The 22,964-nt window shown below is 45.9% G+C and overlaps 1 protein-coding gene across 1 annotated transcript in view; it reads left to right on the top strand.

The window, feature by feature from the left end:
* Nucleotides 1-236: 236 nt before the first annotated feature.
* RSBN1L (round spermatid basic protein 1 like) overlaps nucleotides 237-22,964 on the top strand; it is a 146,395-nt gene continuing 123,667 nt past the window's right edge. Inside the window, exons 1-2 of the mRNA XM_082255152.1 lie at nucleotides 237-799; nucleotides 20,914-21,024. Of these exons, the coding sequence (XP_082111278.1) occupies nucleotides 313-799; nucleotides 20,914-21,024 (598 nt within the window). The 5' untranslated portion in view covers nucleotides 237-312. The remainder of the gene's footprint in view (nucleotides 800-20,913; nucleotides 21,025-22,964) is intronic.

Below are 22,964 nucleotides of genomic sequence, written 5' to 3'. Positions count from 1 at the left end.
CCGGCTCACAGCCACGCCTCCTCTCCTCACACCCTCCAGCTCTCTCCGGCTGTGGCAGGGCCGCTCCATTGCTAGTCCGCTTCTTCTCTCCACGGCGTCACTGACAAAATGGCCCCGGCCCCCCCATGCGCCTCTCCGACTTCACCAACTGGCGTCACCCGCTCCCCCACGCCCCCTCTAAGTCACGCAATTGGCAATAATTGTCATGAGTCCGCCCACCTGTCGTCACGCCATTGGACGGGCCCCCTGGAGGCCACGCCCCCTCCTCTCTGGCAGCTCGGCGGCGGAGTCTGGGCATCGCAGGAGCCCAAAATGGCGGAGCTGTGGACTGGGGTCCGTTCTGCGCCAACCGACAAACACGAAGGACTGCCGAAGCCCAGAGAGGCCATCGTCCTGAAGAGCAGCGGCGCCGAGGACAAGGCCCCGGCCTTACCCTCCTCTTCTTCCAGTACGAGCGGCCAGCGCCAGCTGCATCCCGCCAAGAAGCTCCGGACGGAGGAGAAGGGCTTCAAGCCGAAGCGTGTGAATGGCGAAGGCGGAGGGGGCGGGAGTAACCGTCCAGCGCCCGGCGGGTGGCCCTTCCCGGCTGTGCCCGGCGGTAGCCTGTGCCTCGCCCCACCCGGATCTTCCCGGTCCCCGCATCCAGCGCCCAGCCCGGCCACCCGCCTCCTAGCGAATGACAAGCCGAAGAAGAGCGCCGACAAGAGGGAGAAGAAGAAGAGGAGAGAGGAGGAGGAGAAGAACGGCGAGCTGAAGGCGGCCACCCCGGGGATCCCTCGGCTGACCCCTACTGTCCGGGGTGAGTATGACCTTACCACATGTAAACAAAGCTACGTGCTGCCCTCCACATTCATTCTCTGTATGATCCCTGCTTATCCCTTCACATTCATTCCCTGTATGATCCCTGCTTATCCCTCCACATTCATCCTCTGTATGATCCCTGCTTATCCCTCCACATTCATTCTCTGTATGCTCCCTGCTTATCCCTTCACATTCATTCTCTGTATGATCCCTGCCTATCCCTCCACATTCATCCTCTGTATGATCCCTGCTTATCCCCCCACATTCATCCTCTGTATGCTCCCTGCTTATCCCTCCACATTCATTCTCTGTATGCTCCCTGTTTATCCCTTCACATTCATTCCCTGTATGCTCCCTGCTTATCCCTCCACATTCATTCTCTGTATGCTCCCTGTTTATCCCTCCACATTCATTCCCTGTATGATCCCTGCCTATCCCTCCACATTCATCCTCTGTATGATCCCTGCTTATCCCTCCACATTCATCCTCTGTATGATCCCTGCTTATCCCTTCACATTCATTCTCTGTATGCTCCCTGCTTATCCCTCCACATTCATTCCCTGTATGATCCCTGCTTATCCCTCCACATTCATTCTCTGTATGCTCCCTGTTTATCCCTCCACATTCATTCTCTGTATGATCCCGGCTTATCCCTCCACATTCATTCCCTGTATGATCCCTGCTTATCCCTCCACATTCATTCTCTGTATGCTCCCTGCTTATCCCTCCACATTCATCCTCTGTATGATCCCTGCTTATCCCTCCACATTCATCCTCTGTATGCTCCCTGCTTATCCCTCCACATTCATTCCCTGTATGATCCCTGCTTATCCCTCCACATTCATTCTCTGTATGATCCCTGCTTATCCCTTCACATTCATTCTCTGTATGCTCCCTGCTTATCCCTCCACATTCATTCTCTGTATGCTCCCTGCTTATCCCTTCACATTCATCCTCTGTATGATCCCTGCTTATCCCTCCACATTCATTCTCTGTATGATCCCTGCTTATCCCTCCACATTCATTCTCTGTATGATCCCTGCTTATCCCTCCACATTCATTCTCTGTATGCTCCCTGCTTATCTCTCCACATTCATCCTCTGTATGCTCCCTGCTTATCCCTCCACATTCATCCTCTGTATGATCCCTGCTTATCCCTCCACATTCATTCTCTGTATGCTCCCTGCTTATCCCTCCACATTCATTCTCTGTATGATCCCTGCTTATCCCTCCACATTCATTCTCTGTATGATCCCTGCTTATCCCTCCACATTCATTCTCTGTATGATCCCTGCTTATCCCTCCACATTCATTCTCTGTATGATCCCTGCTTATCCCCCCACATTCATCCTCTGTATGATCCCTGCTTATCCCTCCACATTCATTCTCTGTATGATCCCTGCTTATCCCTCCACATTCATTCTCTGTATGATCCCTGCTTATCCCTCCACATTCATCCTCTGTATGATCCCTGCTTATCCCTCCACATTCATCCTCTGTATGATCCCTGCTTATCCCTCCACATTCATTCTCTGTATGATCCCTGCTTATCCCTCCACATTCATTCTCTGTATGATCCCTGCTTATCCCCCCACATTCATTCTCTGTATGATCCCTGCTTATCCCTCCACATTCATTCTCTGTATGATCCCTGCTTATCCCTCCACATTCATTCCCTGTATGATCCCTGCTTATCCCTCCACATTCATTCTCTGTATGATCCCTGCTTATCCCTCCACATTCATTCTCTGTATGATCCCTGCTTATCCCTCCACATTCATTCCCTGTATGATCCCTGCTTATCCCTCCACATTCATTCTCTGTATGCTCCCTGCTTATCCCTCCACATTCATTCTCTGTATGATCCCTGCTTATCCCTCCACATTCATTCTCTGTATGATCCCTGCTTATCCCTCCACATTCATTCCCTGTATGATCCCTGCTTATCCCTCCACATTCATTCCCTGTATGCTCCCTGCTTATCCCTCCACATTCATCCTCTGTATGCTCCCTGCTTATCCCTTCACATTCATTCTCTGTATGCTCCCTGCTTATCACGTCCCTGTACTTCCCTTCTTCTAGGACCAGGCTTTGTTTACCTTTGTGGGTGCTCTGTGGTGAATCACTTTTTGTATGGTGATATGCTGCGTCCTGGACACCCATTTAAACCCTTGAAATCTTGAAGCACCCTGCCACAGCCATGAGCGCCCCCCACATTAGTGGTACGGTCATAGTCACTTAAATAGGCAGTGTTTGGCAACAGTGTGGTCCATGTTTGCCAAGGTTTGTGGCCTTAGAGTTGGCACTGCCACATTTATTTGGCATTTAAAGCAGAAATTAGCATTTTATCAGGCTCATCAAACAGTTCCATTCAAGACGTACCATGAATGAGGACTGTCATAGTTGCTTGTGCTCTTGACAGAACTGTCAAATTATCAAATGGCCGGTGTATCATAACTGATGACATGTGCAGAGCCATGACAGCTGCAGAATGGAGGCTATCAGGCCACTTCCCTGGCTGTAAGGACAGAAGGGTTTACATTTGCATTAAAGAGGAAGTAAACCCTCCTCGGGAAGTTGTACCTATAGGTAAGCCTATAATAAGGCTTACCTATAGGTACTGTAAATATCTCCTAAACATGCACCGTTTAGGAGATATTTACCTTTAATGCAGCCAGTGACGTCACTGGCGCATGCGCTCTGAAGGAACGGCAGATCGTGCCGTTCCTTCAGAGCCCCGTGCCGTGACCGTCGGCTCCCGCGCGTGCGCGGGAGTGACGTCACCGCGGCTCCGGCCAATCAGATGGCCGGATGCCGCGATCCCGGAAGATCATACAGGTAAGCGGACGGCACGGCGGGGGCTCGTTCTAAGGTAAGTATTTCATAATGAGCTAGTATGCGATGCATACTAGCTCATTATGGGTTTCTCTTTCAGGATGTAAAGAAGAGAAAAAAAAAATTTCTCGGTGTACAACCTCTTTAAAGCAGTAGTAAAGCCCGCTTGGTGGTTTTTATCTACAGGTAAGCCTATAATAAGGCTTACCTGTAGATAAAATGAATATCTCCTATTCTCCGGATATTTACCTGGCATGCAGCCAGTTACGTCACTGGCATATGCACTCTGAAGGTTCGGCGTGCCTTGCCAAACCTTCAGAACTTCATGCTGGAACCAAGGGCTCCCGTGCGCATACGTGGGATTGAAGTCATCGTGGCTCCAGCCAATCACCTAGCCGGAGCATGCGAGGACCAGGGGAAGCTGTCAGCCCTTTCAGCAAGGACAGCGCGGCAATGGAGGGCTTTGTTCCAAGGTAAGTATTTCATAATTTAGTATGCGATGCATACTAGCACATTATGCATTTGCCTTACAGGTGTGATTTTTTTTTTTTTTTTTGCTGCAGTTTTCCTACCGCTTTAAAGAGGTTGTAAACCCATACAAGTGTTTTTTCTTTTTTTTTTTTTTTTGCAACCTGTAAGAGAAACACATAATGAGCTAGTATGCATCGCATACTAGCTCATTATGAAATACCTCAGAATGAGCCCGTGCCGCCCGATTACATGTTCAGTCGCCCATCTTCCCATCGCGGCATTCAAGCAACACAGGGAAAGCCGCTCAGGTGAGGCACAAATGTCCAGGTGCTGGTCGGATCCGGATCAGTAATCAAGCTTCCAAAGAGAAAAAGTGACCGCACTTAGAGATGAATGAACTTGATGTATTTATTCCCATTCATAAAAGACAACGGTGCATCGAACAGACATGGACACGGTTGACGCGTTTCACGACTTTGTAGGTCGCTTACTCATAACTGGTTATGAGTAAGCGACCTACAGAGTCGTGAAACGCGTCAACCGTGTCCATGTCTGTTCGATGCACCGTTGTCTTTTATGAATGGGAATAAACACTTCCGATCGCGGCATCCGGCCATCTGATTGGCCGGAGCCACGGTGACGTCGCGCACGCGCGCGGGAGCCGACAGTCACGGCACGGGGCTCTGAAGAAACGGCACCAGCAGCCGTTCCTTCAGAGTGCATGCGCCAGTGACGTCACTGGCTGCATGTAAGGTAAATATCTCCTAACCGGTACATGTTTAGGAGATATTTACAGTACCTATAGGTAAGCCTTATCATAGGCTTACCTATAGGTACAAGTGTCAGAGGAGGGTTTACTTCCTCTTTAAAGTAGAACTAAACCATCCTATTGTTTTATAGCCAAGAAAGCTGCCATCTTAGCCTGTCTGATCTGCAGTTGCCATGTAATCAGTTGTATTATCAGCTATTTGTTGGCTTGACAGTTAGGTTGAGAGCTAATATAAGCACACTGTTAACAGTTACAGCAATGCCTTGTATAAAACTGTTTTGGGAAACCGTTATTATTATTATACAGGATTTATATATCGCCAACAGTTTGCGCAGCGCATTATAACAGTAAGTTTAGTCCCACTTTAAGTCTCATTCACACCATATATGCCTGAAGGGTGATGGGAACACAGCGCAGATTTCACTTGCAAAGTTTTCATGCACATTTCAGTCAGATTTTATGCACGTTGACATCAGTTTTCATGCACATCTGTTATGTGTCCTGTTCACACTAATGTTGATGTCCCATCAGTTTTTTTTTTCCCTGTGCAGAAAACTGCATACTTGTTACAGGTTTCTGTGCAAAAAAAAAAATCTAGACATTGTGGTGTAAAACAAGGCACATAGAAAACCATTGTTTGTTTGTTTTTTTTTGTGCCCTTGCAGAACGTGTGCAAAAAATAAACTTGTGTCTCTGCACCATGGTGTGAAAGAGGCCTAAAAGTGTAGCTTTAAGCTGGATACACACTATCCAACTTTTGTGGTTAGATTTCCTTCAGATTTACCTTTTCTATGTAGTGCAAGGGCCTGCCAGATTGCATACAAATTGAAAGTGTTTAGGTTTGACCTCATTATGTTTTTGGTAAGTCTAAAGGAAAAAGTCTACAGAAAATCTTATAGTGTGTATGGCCCTTAAGTCAGAAAATGAAGTCCTGCTAGATCACTTCAGGCTTGCCCCCTTTGCAGGTAAATATATGTTAATTATTAAAAGTAAGTGCCTATACACTCTCTCCCTGTTCTGCGCATGTTCAGCTTCTCTCTTTTTAGGCACTGCCAAGTTAGTAGAGGCCAATCTGCTGACAGCCTTAAAAGCCGAAAAAAAAAAAAAAAAAAAAACACCTTTTCTTTACAGCCAAGGAAGCTGCTTCTGTTTGATCTGCAACTGCGATGGTGCTGCACATGTGATCAGTCATTACACCAGCCATTTGATTGTTTGACAGTTTGGTTGAGGAAACAAGCAAATGTGACAGTTAGCAATCCCGGCATTCCAAAAATGTAACTGCGTTTTGAAATAGTTAAATCTAGTTTAGTTCCGCTTTATGATTTAGTGTTCAGGGGCTCTGGGCTTCAGCAAAATGGCAGCCTCCAGCAAGAAGAGACAGACACAATGCTGAAGGCAATTTACAGCACACGCTAGATTCGGTAGCATATTTATTAAAGTGGTAGTAAACACAGTTGTTTTTTTTTTTATTAACTTGCACCTACACGTAAACTGTTTAGGAGATATTCACACTGCATGCAGCTGGTGACATCACCGGCACAGGCACATGTGCTCTGAAGTTTCAGCTTACCGTGCCGGATCTTTAGAGCTCTGTGCTGCAACCGAGGGCTCCCACACACATGCATGGAAGTGACGTCATCGCAGCCCGACCACTCACGTAGCCGGAGGCCGCAAACCTGGAACCCTGAAGGAAGGGAAGTCTCACATAATCAGTGTTAATATGTTTTCCTCAACTAAATTAACACAAATTTAGTAGACTAAAATACGACTAAAACTAAAATGGCATTGTAATCCTAAGATTAGAACTAAATTGAAAATTGACAGCAAAATTAACACTCCTCTGCTGGGCATTTCTAAATCGGCAACACAATTCCATCCAGAGCCTTTAATAATAGCAAACTAAAGTTTAAGAAAGCATTGTACTAGAGCGGCACGATTAATCATTAAAAAAACCACTATCTTGATTCATCTCCCCCCCCTTCTCCCCCCTCAATTCTTAGAGCCATTCTCTGCTCGCTCACAGCTGTCATAAAAAGAGCCTCTGGCAAATGTTTATCAACATTGTTAAGGCTGTCAGATAACTATAAACACAATAATATACAATGTATCTCTTCTTTCTTTTAGATCAGGGATCTTCAAACTATGACCCTCTAGCTGTTGTGGAACTACACATCCCACGAGGCATTGTAAAACTCTGACATTCACAGACAAGACTAGGCATGATGGGAATTGTAGTTCCTGAACAACTGGAGGGCCATAGTTTGGAGACCCCTGTTTTAGTTTAACCTCTTAAAGACCCAGCCTTTTTCTGACACTTTTTGCTCACAAGTTAAAATCAGTATTTTTTGCTAGAAAATTACTTAGAACCCCCAAACATTATAATATATATAATTTATTTTTTTTTTTTTAGCAGAGACCCTAGCCTAGAGAATAAAATGGCGATTGTTGCAATTTATAGGTCCCACTGTATTTGCTCAGAAGTCTTTCAAATGCAGTTCATGGGGGGAAAAAATACACTTTTAATACATTTAAAAAAACTAAACAGTAACGTTAGCCCAATTTTTTGTATATGTAATAAATATTACACCGAGAATCGTGATCTTTATTCTAAGAAAAAAAATTGTGATTCTTATTTTAGCCAGAATCGTGCAGCTCTATTTTGCACCACCGCATAAGTAGACGGCATCTACTAAGCTGCTGAAAGAGGAAAAAATGAAGAAGGCATTTCTTATATTTTTTTCTTAATATTTAATGTTGGTAACCAGGTAATGTGTGCAATGACATTACAGCCAATAGAATTTACATTTTTTTATTTAATGTTGCACTTCTGTTTGTCAAAAAGCAATATTTTTGATTGTTTATGACTTTGTTGTGTAGATGTGAGATCAGAGGTCTCTTTGACCCCAGATCTTACATTAAAGAGGACCTGTCCTGCTTTTTTTTTTAACAAGGGATGTTTACAATCCTTGTAATGGGAATAAAAGTAATAAAAAAAAAATTCAATTTACTCGGCGTAACATTTGGCTAACTTTACTGATTACTTTTTTAATTAGAAAAAGTGCATTTTTTCCAAAATTGTGTTTGTAAGACTGCTGCGCAAATATTTGGGGGTTCCAAGTAATTTTCTAGCAAAAAATACTGATTTTAACTTGTAAACAAGAAGTGTCAGAAAAAGGCCTGGTCCTTAAGTGGTTAAATAATGCATTACAATTAACTAGGGATGCACCGAAATTATCGGCCGAAAATGAGCCTCTCTCATTTCGGCCGAAAATGGGTTAACATTGCCGAAAATAATGGCCGCCGTGAGGAAAGAGGAGGGCGCAGGGCAGGGCAGGTTTTAAAAGTCCCGCCTCTGGCCGGCTGCCCACCTCTCAATGACGTCCTACTACTAGATGTGTGCATGAATGGACATACCAGGCGGGGGGGGCGGGGCGAGCAGCCGCTATAGATACTAGAACTATGTGATCCTTCCTGTCAGCTCAGCGCACTGTGTGAATGAACTGACCTGACACTGGGCGGGGGGAGCGGCCGCTAATAACTGTAACTATGTGAGCCTTCATCTCCGCTGACAGTGAAGTGAAGGGCTCACATAGTTATAGTTATTAGCGGCCGCCCCCCCCGCCCGGTGTCAGGTCAGTTCATTCACACACAGTGCGCTGAGCTGACAGGGATGGATCACATAGTTATATCTATAGCGGCCGCTCACCCCGCCCTCCCGCCCGGTATGTCACTTCATTCAACACAGATCGTAGTAGTGACATCACCGGGAGGCGGGCCGCCGGCCAGAGGCGGGACTTTTGAATGAAGGACACCCGAGGAGGTACGCTGAGCCAGAGGGGGGGAGGGTGTACTGCCGAGGGGGGCGCTGAGCCAGAGCGGGGGGAGGGTGTACTGCCGAGGGGGACGCTGAGGCAGGGGGGGGGGGAGCTGAGGCAGCTTACCAATGGTATTTGTATTATGAAGCATGAGGGGTTAATGTATTGTCACTGATGCATTGAGTGACCGACCAGTGGCAGTTAATTAACCCCTTTGTGCTGCATTAGTGCAAACAGTGTCAGTGTTAATTAACACTGGTTGCACTAATGCAGCACAAAGGGGTTAATTAACTGCCACTGGTTGGTCACTAATGCATCAGTGACCTGCAGTGACAATACATTAACCCCCTCATGCTGCATAATACTAATACCATTGGTAATTAAATTAACCACTTGCCCAACCCATCACAGTACATATACTGTGACAGGGTGGCAGCGACAGGTGTACGTCGCTGCCTGTTTTTGGTGTATGCCCCTCTTCTATCGATTTTAAATTTTTTGGGGGGAAAAAGTCATTTTCGGTTTCGGTTTTTGGCCAAGGGCATCCTGCATTTTCGGTTTCGGCCCAAAATTTTCATTTCGGTGTATCCCTACAATTAACCTAAACCTATTCGATTTGTAGTCAACCAAAATGTACTGGAGATTTATCGACTAAAACAATTCAGATGACTAAAACGACATTTTAGTCAAAAGACTAGAACTAAAACAAAATCAAAATTTCCTGCCAAAATCCTACTAGCACATTATGACATTGCCTTGCAGGGAACTTTTTTTTTTTTTCTTTAAAGAGGTTCTAAATCTCCAAAAAAATTGAATAAGATTAAAAACTGAAATACAAAGACATAATGAGCTAGAATGCATTGCATACTGGCCCATTATGAAATACTTAGCTTTGAATGAAGCCCCTGCAGCGCCACTGACACGTTCACCTGTCTTTTACCGGGTTCACTTCCTCCAGGCCATCTGATTGGCCAGAGCCACGCTGATGTCACTCTTGGGCATGCACGCGGGAGCCGCCTTTCATGGCACAGAGCTCTGAAGGCAGGTTCTTTCAAAGCTCATGCACCAGTGATGTCACTGGCTGCATGCAAATTAAATATCTCCTAAACGGTGCATGTTTAGGAGATATTTACATTACCTATAGGTAAGCCTTATCATAGGCTTACCTATAAATACAATTTACAGAGGAAGATTTTACTTCCTCTTTAAGCTGTGGTTTACCACCGCTTTAATGTGGAATGTATGTTCCTTGCTAAAGAACCATATTTTTTTTATCAAGTTATGGGTAAAGTTCCACTTAAAAGAGGATGCTAAAACCATGGCTCAACGGCCTATTTTTACCAAACCCTGGCCACAAGTGTAAATCTTAAAATCAGTTGGGCTTACCTATTGTCTGGCTGGTGCAACAGGTCTTTCCAGGCGCTATTCACACACCAGACTTTTCCCTGTGTTTAAAAAGATGGTGACAGAACGCCCGCGCATTGGAATGCGCAGACCGGCGACCAATGGGACGAACTGTCCGGGAAACACACGTTGCTGCCCGACACTCGGGTGGGGCGGCGCCATGCACTCCACGGAAACCGGCGCTTGGTGCAGACTAAGAGCCGATGATCACACAGCCCCCCCCCCCCAATCAAGCTGATAAGGGGGAAAGGGGCACGGCAATGAGCCGCTATCAGGTGGGCTCCGCACAGCTATTGTGCAACCCCCCCCCCCCCCCCCGTGCGCTGGGCAGGGCTTTGTGTCGGCCCCTGCCAACCCGCCACCTACTGGTGACACAGAGAGTCATGGTTAGGGAAAGTAAAAAGCATACATATGAATCGGAATGAAAATGACATTAAATATAAACAGACATTAAAGCTTAAAAGTGTAACATCATTACAGTGAATCAGATACCCTCATCCTATCATATGTAGATGCTAGTGTGAGCAGCCTCTCCACTCCTATGCCTGTGAGTTTAAATATTAGCCTTCCTTCTTAGTTCCAGGGGGCGTACCTAAATCTGTCCTTTTAATGTTTTTATTGGACAAACCTCCTATGTTGCCTCTTACTGTTGTGTTCCTTGTTCCCCCCCATCATCTTTCTATAAGATAGTGGTCCACATGTCACAATTTTATATGTTAGTGGGTTAGAGTCTACACCTTTCTGTCTTAATATCCATCTAGTATACAGGGCATGTTCTTTACTCCAAGGTTCATTTAGAATGTCCCTCAGTTCAACTATTTTATACACCCTCCTGATGCAAAGCAATCTAGGAAGGGGTGAAAGCTTGCTGCATTGTTTAGTCCTGGGGTGGAGGTGGCTTTCAAAGACACTCCAGCGTGTTTCATGCTGCAGCAGGGTCTTGTTCTAGTCTCCTCTACTGCCACTTGGGTGGACACAGTCCAACATTTAGAGGTTTGATTTTAGGGAAGCTGCCCCTATGTACATCTCTCTCGCGTGCCTCCCCAAAGGGAGAGTTGGGTTAAAAGGCTCTCATGCTCGTTATGTGCCGATTTGTCCCGTTTACGAAACTCAAGTTCTGCTTTCCTTTTGTTAAAACAGCCACAGGGACATGTCATTATGTGGACCACTTCGGCTGTTTTGCAATTGGCAAAATGTTATGGTCTGTTGTTTTTATCATTAGGGAGTCGAGTGTTCCTAATCGCATTCATGTACTGGAAATATGAGCAGCCCCCACATAAGAACGTGCCCAACCGTTTACATGGATGTTTTCTGAATTTGCCAGTATATTCACTGTGGATCAAAAGGTCCCTCAGTGATCTGGCTCTTCTATAAGTAGTAGACGGGGTCTCCGTTCTAAATGGACATAGAGTAGGGTATATGTGCAAATGTTTTGCTATGATTTTTTTTTAATCCGGTCATGTTGTGTCTTATATTTGGTGATGATCCATATTGGGTTTTGGTTTCTGTGTTGTCCCTTTTTATTGTCAAATAGATAGTGTCTAGTCTGTATGCAAGCTCTTTTATAGGCTTTTTAAGGCACAGTTGCTGATTATGCCCTTTGTAACAGTCTATTTCTCAAGCCAGCTGCTTCAACTTTGAAGGTTGCATCATCTCAACAGTTGCGGCAAATTCAAAGATACTGACTACGGAATAGTCTGTATCAAGGGTTTAGGATGAGAACTGTTCATGTGTAATATTGTATTGCCCACTGTTTCTTTACGATATAGGGTGCTAGAGAGGTTGCCATCCTGATCTTTTGTAATGGTAACATCCTATTTCTCTGATGCATTCATTGAGGCACTTAATTGACCCATTCCAAATCATAAGACATTGTCTATGAAACAATATCATGTCATGTCGTCAGTGAGTGAGTTTAATTTCTCATTATCCAAAAAAGAGCTCTCCCACTCCCCTAGGTACAAATTGGCGTAGGATGGGGCACAGCAAGTGGGAGCCATCAAAAGAATGGGTCTGGATGTATTCCAGACCCATCAAAAGAATCTCGTGTATCCCTCTACGGGTTTCATGGGTCTGGGATAGGATGCGCTTGATCACTGAGATGCCCTGCTGGTGTGGGATGGAACTGTAGAGAGCCTCCATCTCCACCACCACCAGCAGGGCACCATCCATTATACTGGGTGGAAGTAATCTTACATTTCTTTGATGGAGAGGAGGGTTGCTCCTTTTTTGGGAAGTGCAACTTGAGGATCTAATTCCTAGAATTTTAAAATGCCTCAAAGAAGCAGGGTGCAATAGGCAAAAGGAGGCAGCAGTTCTTACTGGGCCTGAAACCTCTCCCACAGCTCAAGTTTAGACCCAAGTTTGCACTACTCTTCTTAACCTGAAAGATGGAGCAAATGCTGAACCTAATTAACAGAAAGTTGTTGCTCCCTCCATTTTTAATTAGGAGCGATCAGGTATTTACTTTGTCCTGTGACAGGCAGCCAGAGGCGTAACTAGGGTCTCCAGCGCCCTTGGCGAGGAGCTGTATCGGCGCCCCCCCGAGAAAGAGAGAGCGTTTGACAGAGAATGAATAGGGGTAAGGTTGATGGGCCAGTCAACCCGCATAATAGTCTCAGGATTTAGAGTTGAACAATTGCTTGTTTAGGAATTAATTTTTGTAATAATATCTTTCTTTGATAAACTTTATGTGTTTTTTTTTAACACATGGTATGTACCACTTCCCCCATACCACACAAACTCCAGCAGTAAAAGGAGACAGGGAGAGAGAGAGGGGGGTGACAGGGAGAGAGAGAGGGGGGTGACAGGGAGAGAGAGATCAGGGTGACAGGGAGAGAGAGATCAGGGTGACAGGGAGAGAGAGGGGGGGGGGTGACAGGGAGAGAGAGGGGAGAGTGACAGGGAGAGAGAGGGGGGGTGACAGGGAGAGGGGGGTGGCAGGCACGGAGAGAGAGGGGGGGTGACACAGAGAGAGAGGGGGGTCACACAGAGAGAGACACGGAGAGAGAGGGGGTGACACGGAGAGAGAGGGGTAACAGGGAGTGAGAGGGGGGACACACAGCAGCTCTCTGTACGAGAGGCCAGCCAGGCCTTCCGTGACTGCAGAGTGCATTCACCCACCGCTGAACTTCCTGGAGCTTACTGGAGAAGCCGACTGATGGTCATGTGGGCGGAGCCCTGTGACGAGGGGAGCCGCCAATCCACGGAGCTCCGACACTGACTGACTCCTCCTTGCCCTGCACACAGGCAGAGAGCAGCTAGCTGTGGTTTCCGGGATTGGAGAGAGCAAAAGTGGGTCTGCAAAGTAATTCGCTCCAACTACAAGATCGAGTTTCGATCGTACCCTTAGGAAAGGTACTTCCCTTCCAACCTGCACTTAACCCCCAGATTGCTTAGGGGAACTCTATGGGGCAGTGCAAGACTTGTTACTTCAAGGGGTATTGTTGCGGTTCCGACATCCAAATGTTTTTACTCAAACCTGTTTACAGTTCCCAGGAAGGAAGGCAAGGTGTTGTAACGCTCCTGCGTTTCTTATATGGTGTGGATTTTCAGCTGCAGAAATAGTTCCACGTCAGTTGTCATGTAAGAGATATGCTGAGATACCATTCCCAACCTCAATGACTCATCATGTGTGGAAGGTCTTATTTCAGCCAGTAAATACACACAATTAGCAAGCTGGTTCCTAGAGTGACTTTATATATGTGGTAACACAATGATGAAGGTTTGAGGGATAGGTTGAGTGGAGGTGGTAGGTGATAGACACTTGAAGGTGAGACAGTAGCAGATGGATGCAGGAAGGTTTAACAATGTTGTATGATAGCAGATGATAGAATAGCAGGTGGACATACAAAAGAGATCAACCCAGTGCAGAAAAGTAGCAGTAGTCTCAAGAGCTAGCAATCTAGTTTATGCAGATGTGATAAACAGTCTCTACTATGCAGAGCTAGATAGTGTAAGCTTAGTATAAGTTTATAGAGAATTCCCCTGTGGGGTACTTAGCACTATTAGCGATACAGCCGAAGGGTGGTTCAGGAGAGGCGGATGATCCAGTAGCGGGATACAGGGATCAGCGCAGCGAGGTTCCGTCAGCGAAGTAAGCTTGCAAGCATGGAAGCTTCAAGCAAGGTTAGCATCCAGATAAGGGTGTTTGAACGAACACATGTGAGTGAGAGCCGACGCCTTAAATGGCCATCTAGTCCGGCGCTGAGTGATGACAGCTCCAGTCTTAAAGGTGTATGCGCACCTTTCCAAAAGTAAATGGTATCGCATACACTTGTGGAAAGTGTAATTTAGGGTACCAAAGGTACCGGAACATTACAGGTGTGTCCTATTGTGGACCTCAAGGCGCTAAACTGCTTTGTGCGGGTTCAGAACTTCCGAATGGAATCCATTCGCACGGTAGTGGCGTCCTTACATCAGGGGGGATTTCCTCTCCTCCATCAACATCAATGACGCCTTCCTTCACATCCCAGTATGTGCCGCCCACCAGGGCTTCCTCCGCTTTGCCGTGAGCAAGGAGCATTATCAGTTTGTGGCGTTACCCTTTTGGTCTCGACTCCGCTTTTCGGGGATTCACAAAAGTATTGGACCCAGTGCAAGCATTGCTGCGTCAGCGGGGGATAGCAGTACTGGGGTATCTGGACGATCTGTTTTTGCGAGCAGAGTCTTCGGCTATTCTGTTGGATGACTTGGAGATTATTCTGCAAACTCTGAAGGAGTTTGGTTGGATTCTGAATCTTCAGAAGTCTGCTCTGATTCCGTCCACAAGTCTTGAAGGGTCAGATGCTGGAGTCGGCCTTAGCCAGAGTGTTTCTTCCTCAGGAAAAAACTTCAGAAATTGCAAGAGGCAATTCAACTTCTGCTGTCCAGCAGATGGTCATCTCTTTGGACTTGCATACAGGTGCTGGGCCTGATGGTGTCTGCCTTCGAGGCGGTTCTGTTTGCACAGTTCCACACGAGATCTCTACAAAAGGAGATTCTGGCGAAATGGAACAAGGATCCTCAGTCTCTAGGCAATCTGCTCCTGTTGAGCCGGAGTACAAGGGTGTCCCTGGTTTGGTGGCTTTGTTCTCCGGCACTTCGTCAGGGAAAATCATTTCTTCCCCTGTACTGGATGGTCCTCACCACAGACACCAGTCTGTCTGGGTGGGGAGGTGTCCTCAGCACGGTGTGTGCTCAGGGGGTCTGGGCTTTGGAACCGAGTCCAGGTTACCGATCAATGTACTGGAGCTCTGAACGTTCAGACTTTGTCTGGATCTTTGGACAAGTCGTCTCCAGGGGTGTCTGGTACAGATTCAATCAGAAAATGCCAAGGCCGTGGCCTATGTCAATCACCAAGGGGGGACACAAAAAGTGTCCTGGCGGCTCGGGAAGTAGCGGGCATTCTAAGGTGGGCAGAACGAATCGTTCCAGCCCTCCCTGCTGTACACATTCCAGGGGTGGAAAATTGGCAGGTGGATTACCTCCGTCGACAGGCGTTGGACCAGGGGGAAATGGTCACTTCATCCGGAGGGGTTTCATCCGTTGTGTCTCAAGTAGGGTACTCACGAAGTTGGATCTGTTGGCCTCTCGCCTCAACAGGAAAGTGCAGAGGTTTGTTGCACGGTTTTGGGATCCTCTAGCCGACACCATAGATGCATTAGTGGCTCCCTGGAATCAGTGTCTTCTGATTTGCGCCTTTCCTCCTCACACTTCTGCCAAGACTCCTGCACAGGATCGAGGCAGAAGGGTTTCTGGTCATCTTAGTGGCTCCAGACTGGCCTCGCCGGTTTTGGTATGCCAATCTGGTATGGCTGGTCATCGATGCTCCCTGGAGACTTCCTCTCAGGGAAGATCTGCTGTCCCCAGGGTCAATCTTCCATCCTGCTTTAGTCGCTGGCTTTGACGGTCTGGCTGTTGCAAGCCAGATGCTGATGGATAGAGGGTTGTCTGAATTGGTGATTCCTGCACTGTTAAAAGCTATAAAATCTACTTCTAGGAAGGTTTCGTACATTGCGTGGTGTGAATCCCTCAAGGTTCACCCTCGCTCCTTTTCGGTGACTTGGATCTTGGCATTCCTTCAAGGAGTTGTTGAGCAGCGCCTGGCCTGAAGTACCATCAAGGGCCAGGTCTCGGCTTTGGCGGTTTTCTTTCAACGCCCGTTGGCCACACACTCTTTGGTGCGTACCTTTTTATCCAGGGAGTGAGATACTTATGGCGCTTTTCCACTGCATGGTACGGCTCGGTTTGGCGCTTTTCCACTGCATGGTACCACATGGTACGTGTTAGAACGGTTTGGTACAGCGGCGCTTTCCACTACATGGTACGGCTCACTTAAACCTTACCAACTCAGTTGGGGTTCTAAGCGGGCCGTACCTATACCATATTCCCACAATCCTTTGCATGCAGGCTTGATTGTTTCACTACTAGCCACTGATTGGTCAGAGGAATCGTTGTAATCCCACCCACTTACTACTTTAGTGGAAAAGCAAACCGAGCCGAATACAGCCTATACAGTGCTGAAACGCGCCGACTCGTATCACGCAGTGGAAAAGCAAACTGAGCCGAGCTGGACCAAGCAGTGCCGAGTGGAGCTCAATTTCATTGAGTTGTCGGTTCTCCAGAAGCCTCCCTTTGAAAACTATTTGGGATCTTCCCCTGCTTGCATTCTCCCAGAAGGTGGCCTTTTTGTTGGCTATCAATTCTACGCGCAGGGTGTCCCGGCTGGGGGTGCTGTCTTGTCGTTCACCCTACCTAGTGGTTCACAAAAATAAGGTGACTCTTCGTCCATGTCTGCCGCTCCTCTATGGAGTTGGGTTTTTTATTCTGCTTGTAACAAAACTGAATACCTATAGCAGAGAGTGGGAGTATGTCCCCCTGGGACTGCCCCATAAGCGTAGTCAGTTTTTGTCTGCCTAGTGTTCTACTCCTGTAAGGGACAGTATAACCCATATAGTCATTTAGAGCTATGTCTGTCAATGAACATCAGAGAAAAAAAAAAATATATATAATAGTATTCATAGCATTTGAAATTTTCCAGATTTTGTCATGTTACAGCCAAAAACTGAAATTTATTTTATTGGTATTTTATATGATAGACCAAGACATAGTGGCACTTAATTGTGAAGTGGAAGGAAAATGATAAATGGTTTTCAAATATTTTTACAAGTATCTGAAAGTGTGGCGTGCATTTGTATTCAGCCCCCTTTACTCTGATATCCCAAACTAGAATCTAGTAGAACCAATTGCCTTCAGAAGTCACAAAATAGTAAATAATCCACTCGTGTGTAATTTAATCTCAATATAAGATTCAAGAGGTATTAATACTTTTCAAGGTACTGTAGTACCTGGGTACTCCTGTGACCCAAATTCAGCTGACAGTGAGATAAATCCCGCTGTTGGCTGTCGTCACAGAGCCGGTCCAGGCTCTGCAGGGATTCCAACAATAATGTTGGGATGTACCTGGGATGCCTGACCGGCAGCTGGGTCATTCGCTCCCACCCTTTCCACAGTCCGGCACTCTTGAGTGGCTGAGCAGAGAGCGGTGACTTAGTCACCACTCTGTGATCAGAGTGGACCTGATAACTGAGCATTCAGCGGTCTTTGATCACTCAATTCTCGTTTGTAGAGTTGGCAAGTTGGCAGAGGACAGCTGCAGCATCAGATTAATGCTGCATCCACCCTAGTGAGTATGGATATTTATTATTTTGAAATCCTGCACTTTTCAAGGATCAGTTCACACCTAAGAATGGCAAATTTTAGGTGTCTGAGAGTTTTTTTGAGCGTTTTTGGAAGTGTTTTACCAGCGTTTTACAGCTTCAGGCATTTTTAGCCAATAGCGCGAGGGGGAGAAAATTAGGGGTGGAGAGTTGCTGTTTGAGAAGAACCCCCGAGACAAATTGCTCAAGTCACATGTTTTCAGGTGTTTCTATTAAAGTCTATGGGGCCAAAAATGCTTGTAATCTGACAAAAAGAAGCTCATGTACTTTGAGTGACAGACGTTATGCTTCAGGCAACAAAACGCTCATATGTGAACAGGGGCCATTGAAATGAATGGGGTTTGGCTTATTGAGCATTTTAGAGCTTCAAGCAGAAAATCGGGTGTGAACAGGGCCTTAAGGAACTAGATATTTTAAAGCGGAGCTCCATTCACTTGTGGTAAAATAAGTCAGCAGCTACTAAAAGTGTAGCTGATGACTTTTAAAAAAAAAACAGCCACTCACCTGTCCCAGGATCCAGCAGTGAGCTCACCCGCTGTCTTCGGTCCGCCGTGCCAGCATCTTCACTATGGGCACCTGGCTGTGGCAGCTTGTGGCTTCACAGCTAGGTGCCCACTGCGCATGCACAAGTCGCACATAGTGAGTGGTGTATGCAGTCTTCTGAGACCTGTCAGTGTCCCAGAAGACTGCAGGGGGAGGGAGGAAGGAGAACTTTATTGCCGAGAGCTGCACGGACATGGGAAAGGGGTACCTGTCAAAATTGGGTAAGCAAGGAGTGGGTGAGATGCCACTAAGTGCAGTATTAGAGTATAACCGTTTAATGTACAGGATTAGGAACACTTAGGGCTCTTTCACACGGCCGCTCCGTGTGAGAGCTCCGCACGGAGCTCCGTATGCCCGCATATCATCCCATCCGTTTGCGGATGATATGCGGACATAATGTAAGTCTATGGGGGTTTGCGGATGTCAGCGGATGACACCGCTGACATCCGATTTTCCCTCCTAATAGGGAAAATAGGGTTTTGTTCAGTTCCAAAAAACGGAACCGAACTGACAGGAAGAAAATCGGATGTCAGCGGATGGTATTCCGCTGACATCCGCAATGCCATAGACTTACATTATGTCCGCAAATCATCCGCAAAAAAATAGGATGATTTGCGGACATACGGAGCGCCCGTGTGAAAGGGCACTAACAAGACTAAAAAGAAATACAAGCCCGTCATTGTGGATGTGGTCCTGATGTTGTTGGTTGTCCTGTGGGGATTGTGAAGCCCCACCATCATCAGGACCACATCCACAATGATGGGCTTGTATTTCTTTAGTCTTGTAAGTGTTCTTAATCCTGTACATTAAACGGTTATACTCCAATACTGAACTTAGCGGCGCCTCCCCCTCCCCGATTTCCACAGGTTTTACAGAGCCTCCGGATACACTCGGAGGATGGCTGCCCAGCTCTAAAGCCTTGTACACACGCGTCGAAAATCGGCAGGGAATTTTCGTCCGATGACCGATCGGCCGATTTTCGGCTTGTTAGTATGATGCTTCTGACAATCGACTCCAGATTTTTTTCAGCCGGTGTGCAGGCTATAAAATTTTTGTCCGCCGTCAAAACACTGATTTTCGTGCAGTCAGTACAGATTTAGACAGGGAAAAATCTAATGACCAAGACTGGGCATGCTCAGAGAAGAAAGAACACAAAGAAAGCAAACCAACACATGACATCACTTCTGAAGTAGAATTTTGTCGGGCGAGAAAATTCGTGTGCAGTCTAGGCACATTCCAACCAACAAAACACCACTCTGGACAAAAGATGGGCGATCGGTCGGCCGATAATCGTTGCGTGTGTACTAGGCTTTAGTGTTTATTTCTATCTGCCTGGACAGCAGACTTTTTACTACTCTTACATACAGTATGGTTCACAAGAGACATTTGAACTGTTGGAGCACCAGATACCTATTGTGTTTTATCCACCTGTTCAAAATTGGGAACCCCTCCCCCACCGCCTGCTCCTCAAAAGTGCCAATTGTGCAAGAGGAGTGGGGGACAAGTCCATACTTCCCCCCCCCCCCCCCTTTTGGGTGGAGGTCCGCTTTAAATACTCTCAAAGGCACTGTTTACTTAGATAAGGATGGGGTCAGCTTAAATATTATAGATCCGAGGAAGGCAACCTTGGAGAGGTGGAGATCTACCTGTTCAACATGGGAGAAATGAAAGATCACCGGACACAGGGTCCTGTTAGCGAGATAACCTAGCAAGGCATTTAGGAGTTTTTTTCATACGCTTTCAGAAAGCGCCCAAACCCGCAGGATATATTAGTCTATTGCGGAAGCACAGCTGACCTACTGTTAAGGTGCTGTTGTTGTGCCCATCTAACTTCTAGTGTGCATCTCTATATGGGCACAAGAGCATCTTTATGCTGTTGTATCTATATAGCTGCTATTGTGCATCTATATGGGCACAATAGCATCTTTATGCTATTTTGCCCACATAGATACTGTTGTGCCCGTGAAATTGCTATTGTGTCCAGTATTCTTAAGCCCAGTGACACTGACCTTGCATGCAGTAGTTCTGCTTCATGCTGTGAATCCCGCAACTAACGGGAATAAAAGGCAGGGGGTACTGTTGGTATCACTCAGTCTGACATTCGTCTTGGAAGTTTAGACGAGGCATCAGCTTATGCAGCTGGCTGATGCCTTCGCAAATCTGCTGCAGCAACGACTCTGCTCCCCCCCGCGGCTGGCAATGCGTGCCTGCAGTAGTTCCCATGCTTCCTGGTGCACTTCATCCATGGCATGCGACCGCAGATTGGCAAGCCCAGGCCATCTACCAGTCATCTAGCCGCGATCAACTGGTATATCACGGTCCATGGGTTGTTGACCTAGGTTATAGATATTTGTGCTCAATAATTGTATTTGTAGAATTAGGCATGTGTTGCTAATATTCTTCCAACTGTGTGCGAGATTTTTCTAAAATGACGTGGCTGTAAAACTATGTAAGCAACAGTGAGCTCTTGTAGGGAAATTTGTTTGCTTGATCTGTATTCTGTTGGAACGTTTCAACTTCTAACATCATCTTTTTTAATTTTAAATGTCCTTTTTTTTCTTTTTCTTTTTTAAAGGTGATTTGAAGGAAAAAGTCAAGATTAAAGATAAAGAGAAGCAGAAAAAGAAACATAAATTAATAAATGAAGCCAAGAAGGAAAATGGAGAAGTGAAAATACTGCAGAAAGGTACTTGCCATTAAGCTCTTTTTGTATTGGTGCTTTTGTGATGGACGTTTTACAGACCTGTCAGTTTAGGGGCTGACAATAACCAGTTGCCATGACAACTGAGAAAAGGCTGTCTGGCAATTTTGAGTTGTACTTGGTTTGTATGTGTAAAATAAAAAATGGCACAGAGACAGGCCAGATTTCTTAATTTTGGACCTTATTTGTATGTAGTCCAATTACTAGTGGTGTAGATGCTTACATTTTTTTTTTTAACCACCTCCCTACCGACCAATGTATATATACGTCCTGCTTTTAAACCTAAATACCGGTGATATGGCAGCAGATAGCTGCCATAACCCTGGTATTTTTTTAAACTGCAGGCAATCGGCTTTCCGATAAGGGTGGTCCCAGCGGTGGATTCGCCATGGGATCACCCTTCCGGGATGGCGGAATAGATGCGCCCCCCCCTCCCGCCGCATCCCGGTCCTTTTCCCCGCTTACCGGACCCGCCGGCAGTGGGGAAAACGATTGGGTCCCGGCTCCTCACAGACAGGATGTCGAGTGAGGGCAAGCTTGCCCTCACTCGACTCTATGGTCTTGGAGGACCGGACCTACAACAAACGTCGTTGCCTAGCAACTGGCTTAAAGGTCCCTTTTTTTTTTTTTTTTTTTTTTTTTCTATCTTTTAGTGTACTTGTGAAATCTGAGGACTTTTTGACCCCAGATCTCACAAAAAAGAGGTACTGTCGTGCCTATTTCTATTACAAGGAATGTTTACATTCCTTGTAATAGAAATAAAAAATGATCATTTTTTTTTTTTTTAAACGGTGTAAAAATAATAAAATAAATAGTAAAAATAAAAAAAAATTAAAGCGCCCTGTCCCCATTAGCTCGTGCGCAGAAGCGAACGCATACGGAAACCCCGCCCACATATGTAGACGGTGTTAAAACCACACATGTGAGGTATCGCCGCGATCGTTAGAGCAATAATTTGAGCCCTAGACCTCCTCTGTAACTCTTAAGATGGCAACCTTTTTCAAATAAAGGGTGTGTTTGTAGCACAAGATAATAAAAGGAGGTACCGCATCCCTAGTCTGTATATAATCTATACTGGGAAAGATATCCCAAAGGGTGAGACCAACAACTAAACCTGAGGTGTGCAGGTAAGTGCTGGGGTACAAAGAAAAAAGAAGAAGCAAGAGAAAAAGGAGAGGGAAAGAAAAAGATGGGAGGAAGGAAGCAGGGAAAAGGAGAGGGATGGGAAAAGCAAGGTAGGGAAAGTAAAAGAAAAGGACTGGGAAGGGGAGCTGAAAGGGACAGGAATGGGGAAGGGTGGGACAGAGAACTGTAAGATAAAGAAGAATAGGAAGAGAAATGGGAGGGCTGGTGGGACTTTTAAGGTACCAGATAATTCAAAATGATAAAGACATAATTAAAAACTAGAAATGTTTATTGACATAACATCTTTAAAACCAAAGACCAACAGTGTGACATAGATACAACATATATATATTTTTTTGACATATACAAATACAAAAAAAGGGCAAATACATAAAACATAAGGCTGTAAATGAATGATAAGGATGAATACGTCCAATGATTAACATCAGACCAGTCCCGACATGTTTCACGGGCAACAATGCTCCGTTTCTTCAGGGGAATGAGAATATATCAATATATCAATGTATAATGCCTGTATGATACAACAACAGTAAACATTAGTTTTTGGATCAGATGCATATATATATAACGACAAATCTAAGTTGCATGCCACCATAAAGTATTGAGCCGCATCCGAGACCACCACCAAGGACAGACCCACTCGTGAACCAATTGGATAGAAGTGCTCCCCAAGAGAAACGTCTCACCCGCGGATGTGGAGGGGCATATGAAGCAGGATAAAGATATAGGCTGAAAAAACCTTTGTCATCAAAGAAAAATGGAAGAAAGTAAAAAGAAAC

Source organism: Pelophylax lessonae (genome assembly GCF_965119305.1).
Source record: "Pelophylax lessonae genome assembly, chromosome: 4".
In the NCBI taxonomy this organism is placed as follows: Eukaryota; Metazoa; Chordata; class Amphibia; order Anura; family Ranidae; genus Pelophylax; species Pelophylax lessonae.
Note: the sequence above shows the minus strand (reverse complement) of the source record. Positions and strands in the feature narration are given on the sequence as shown.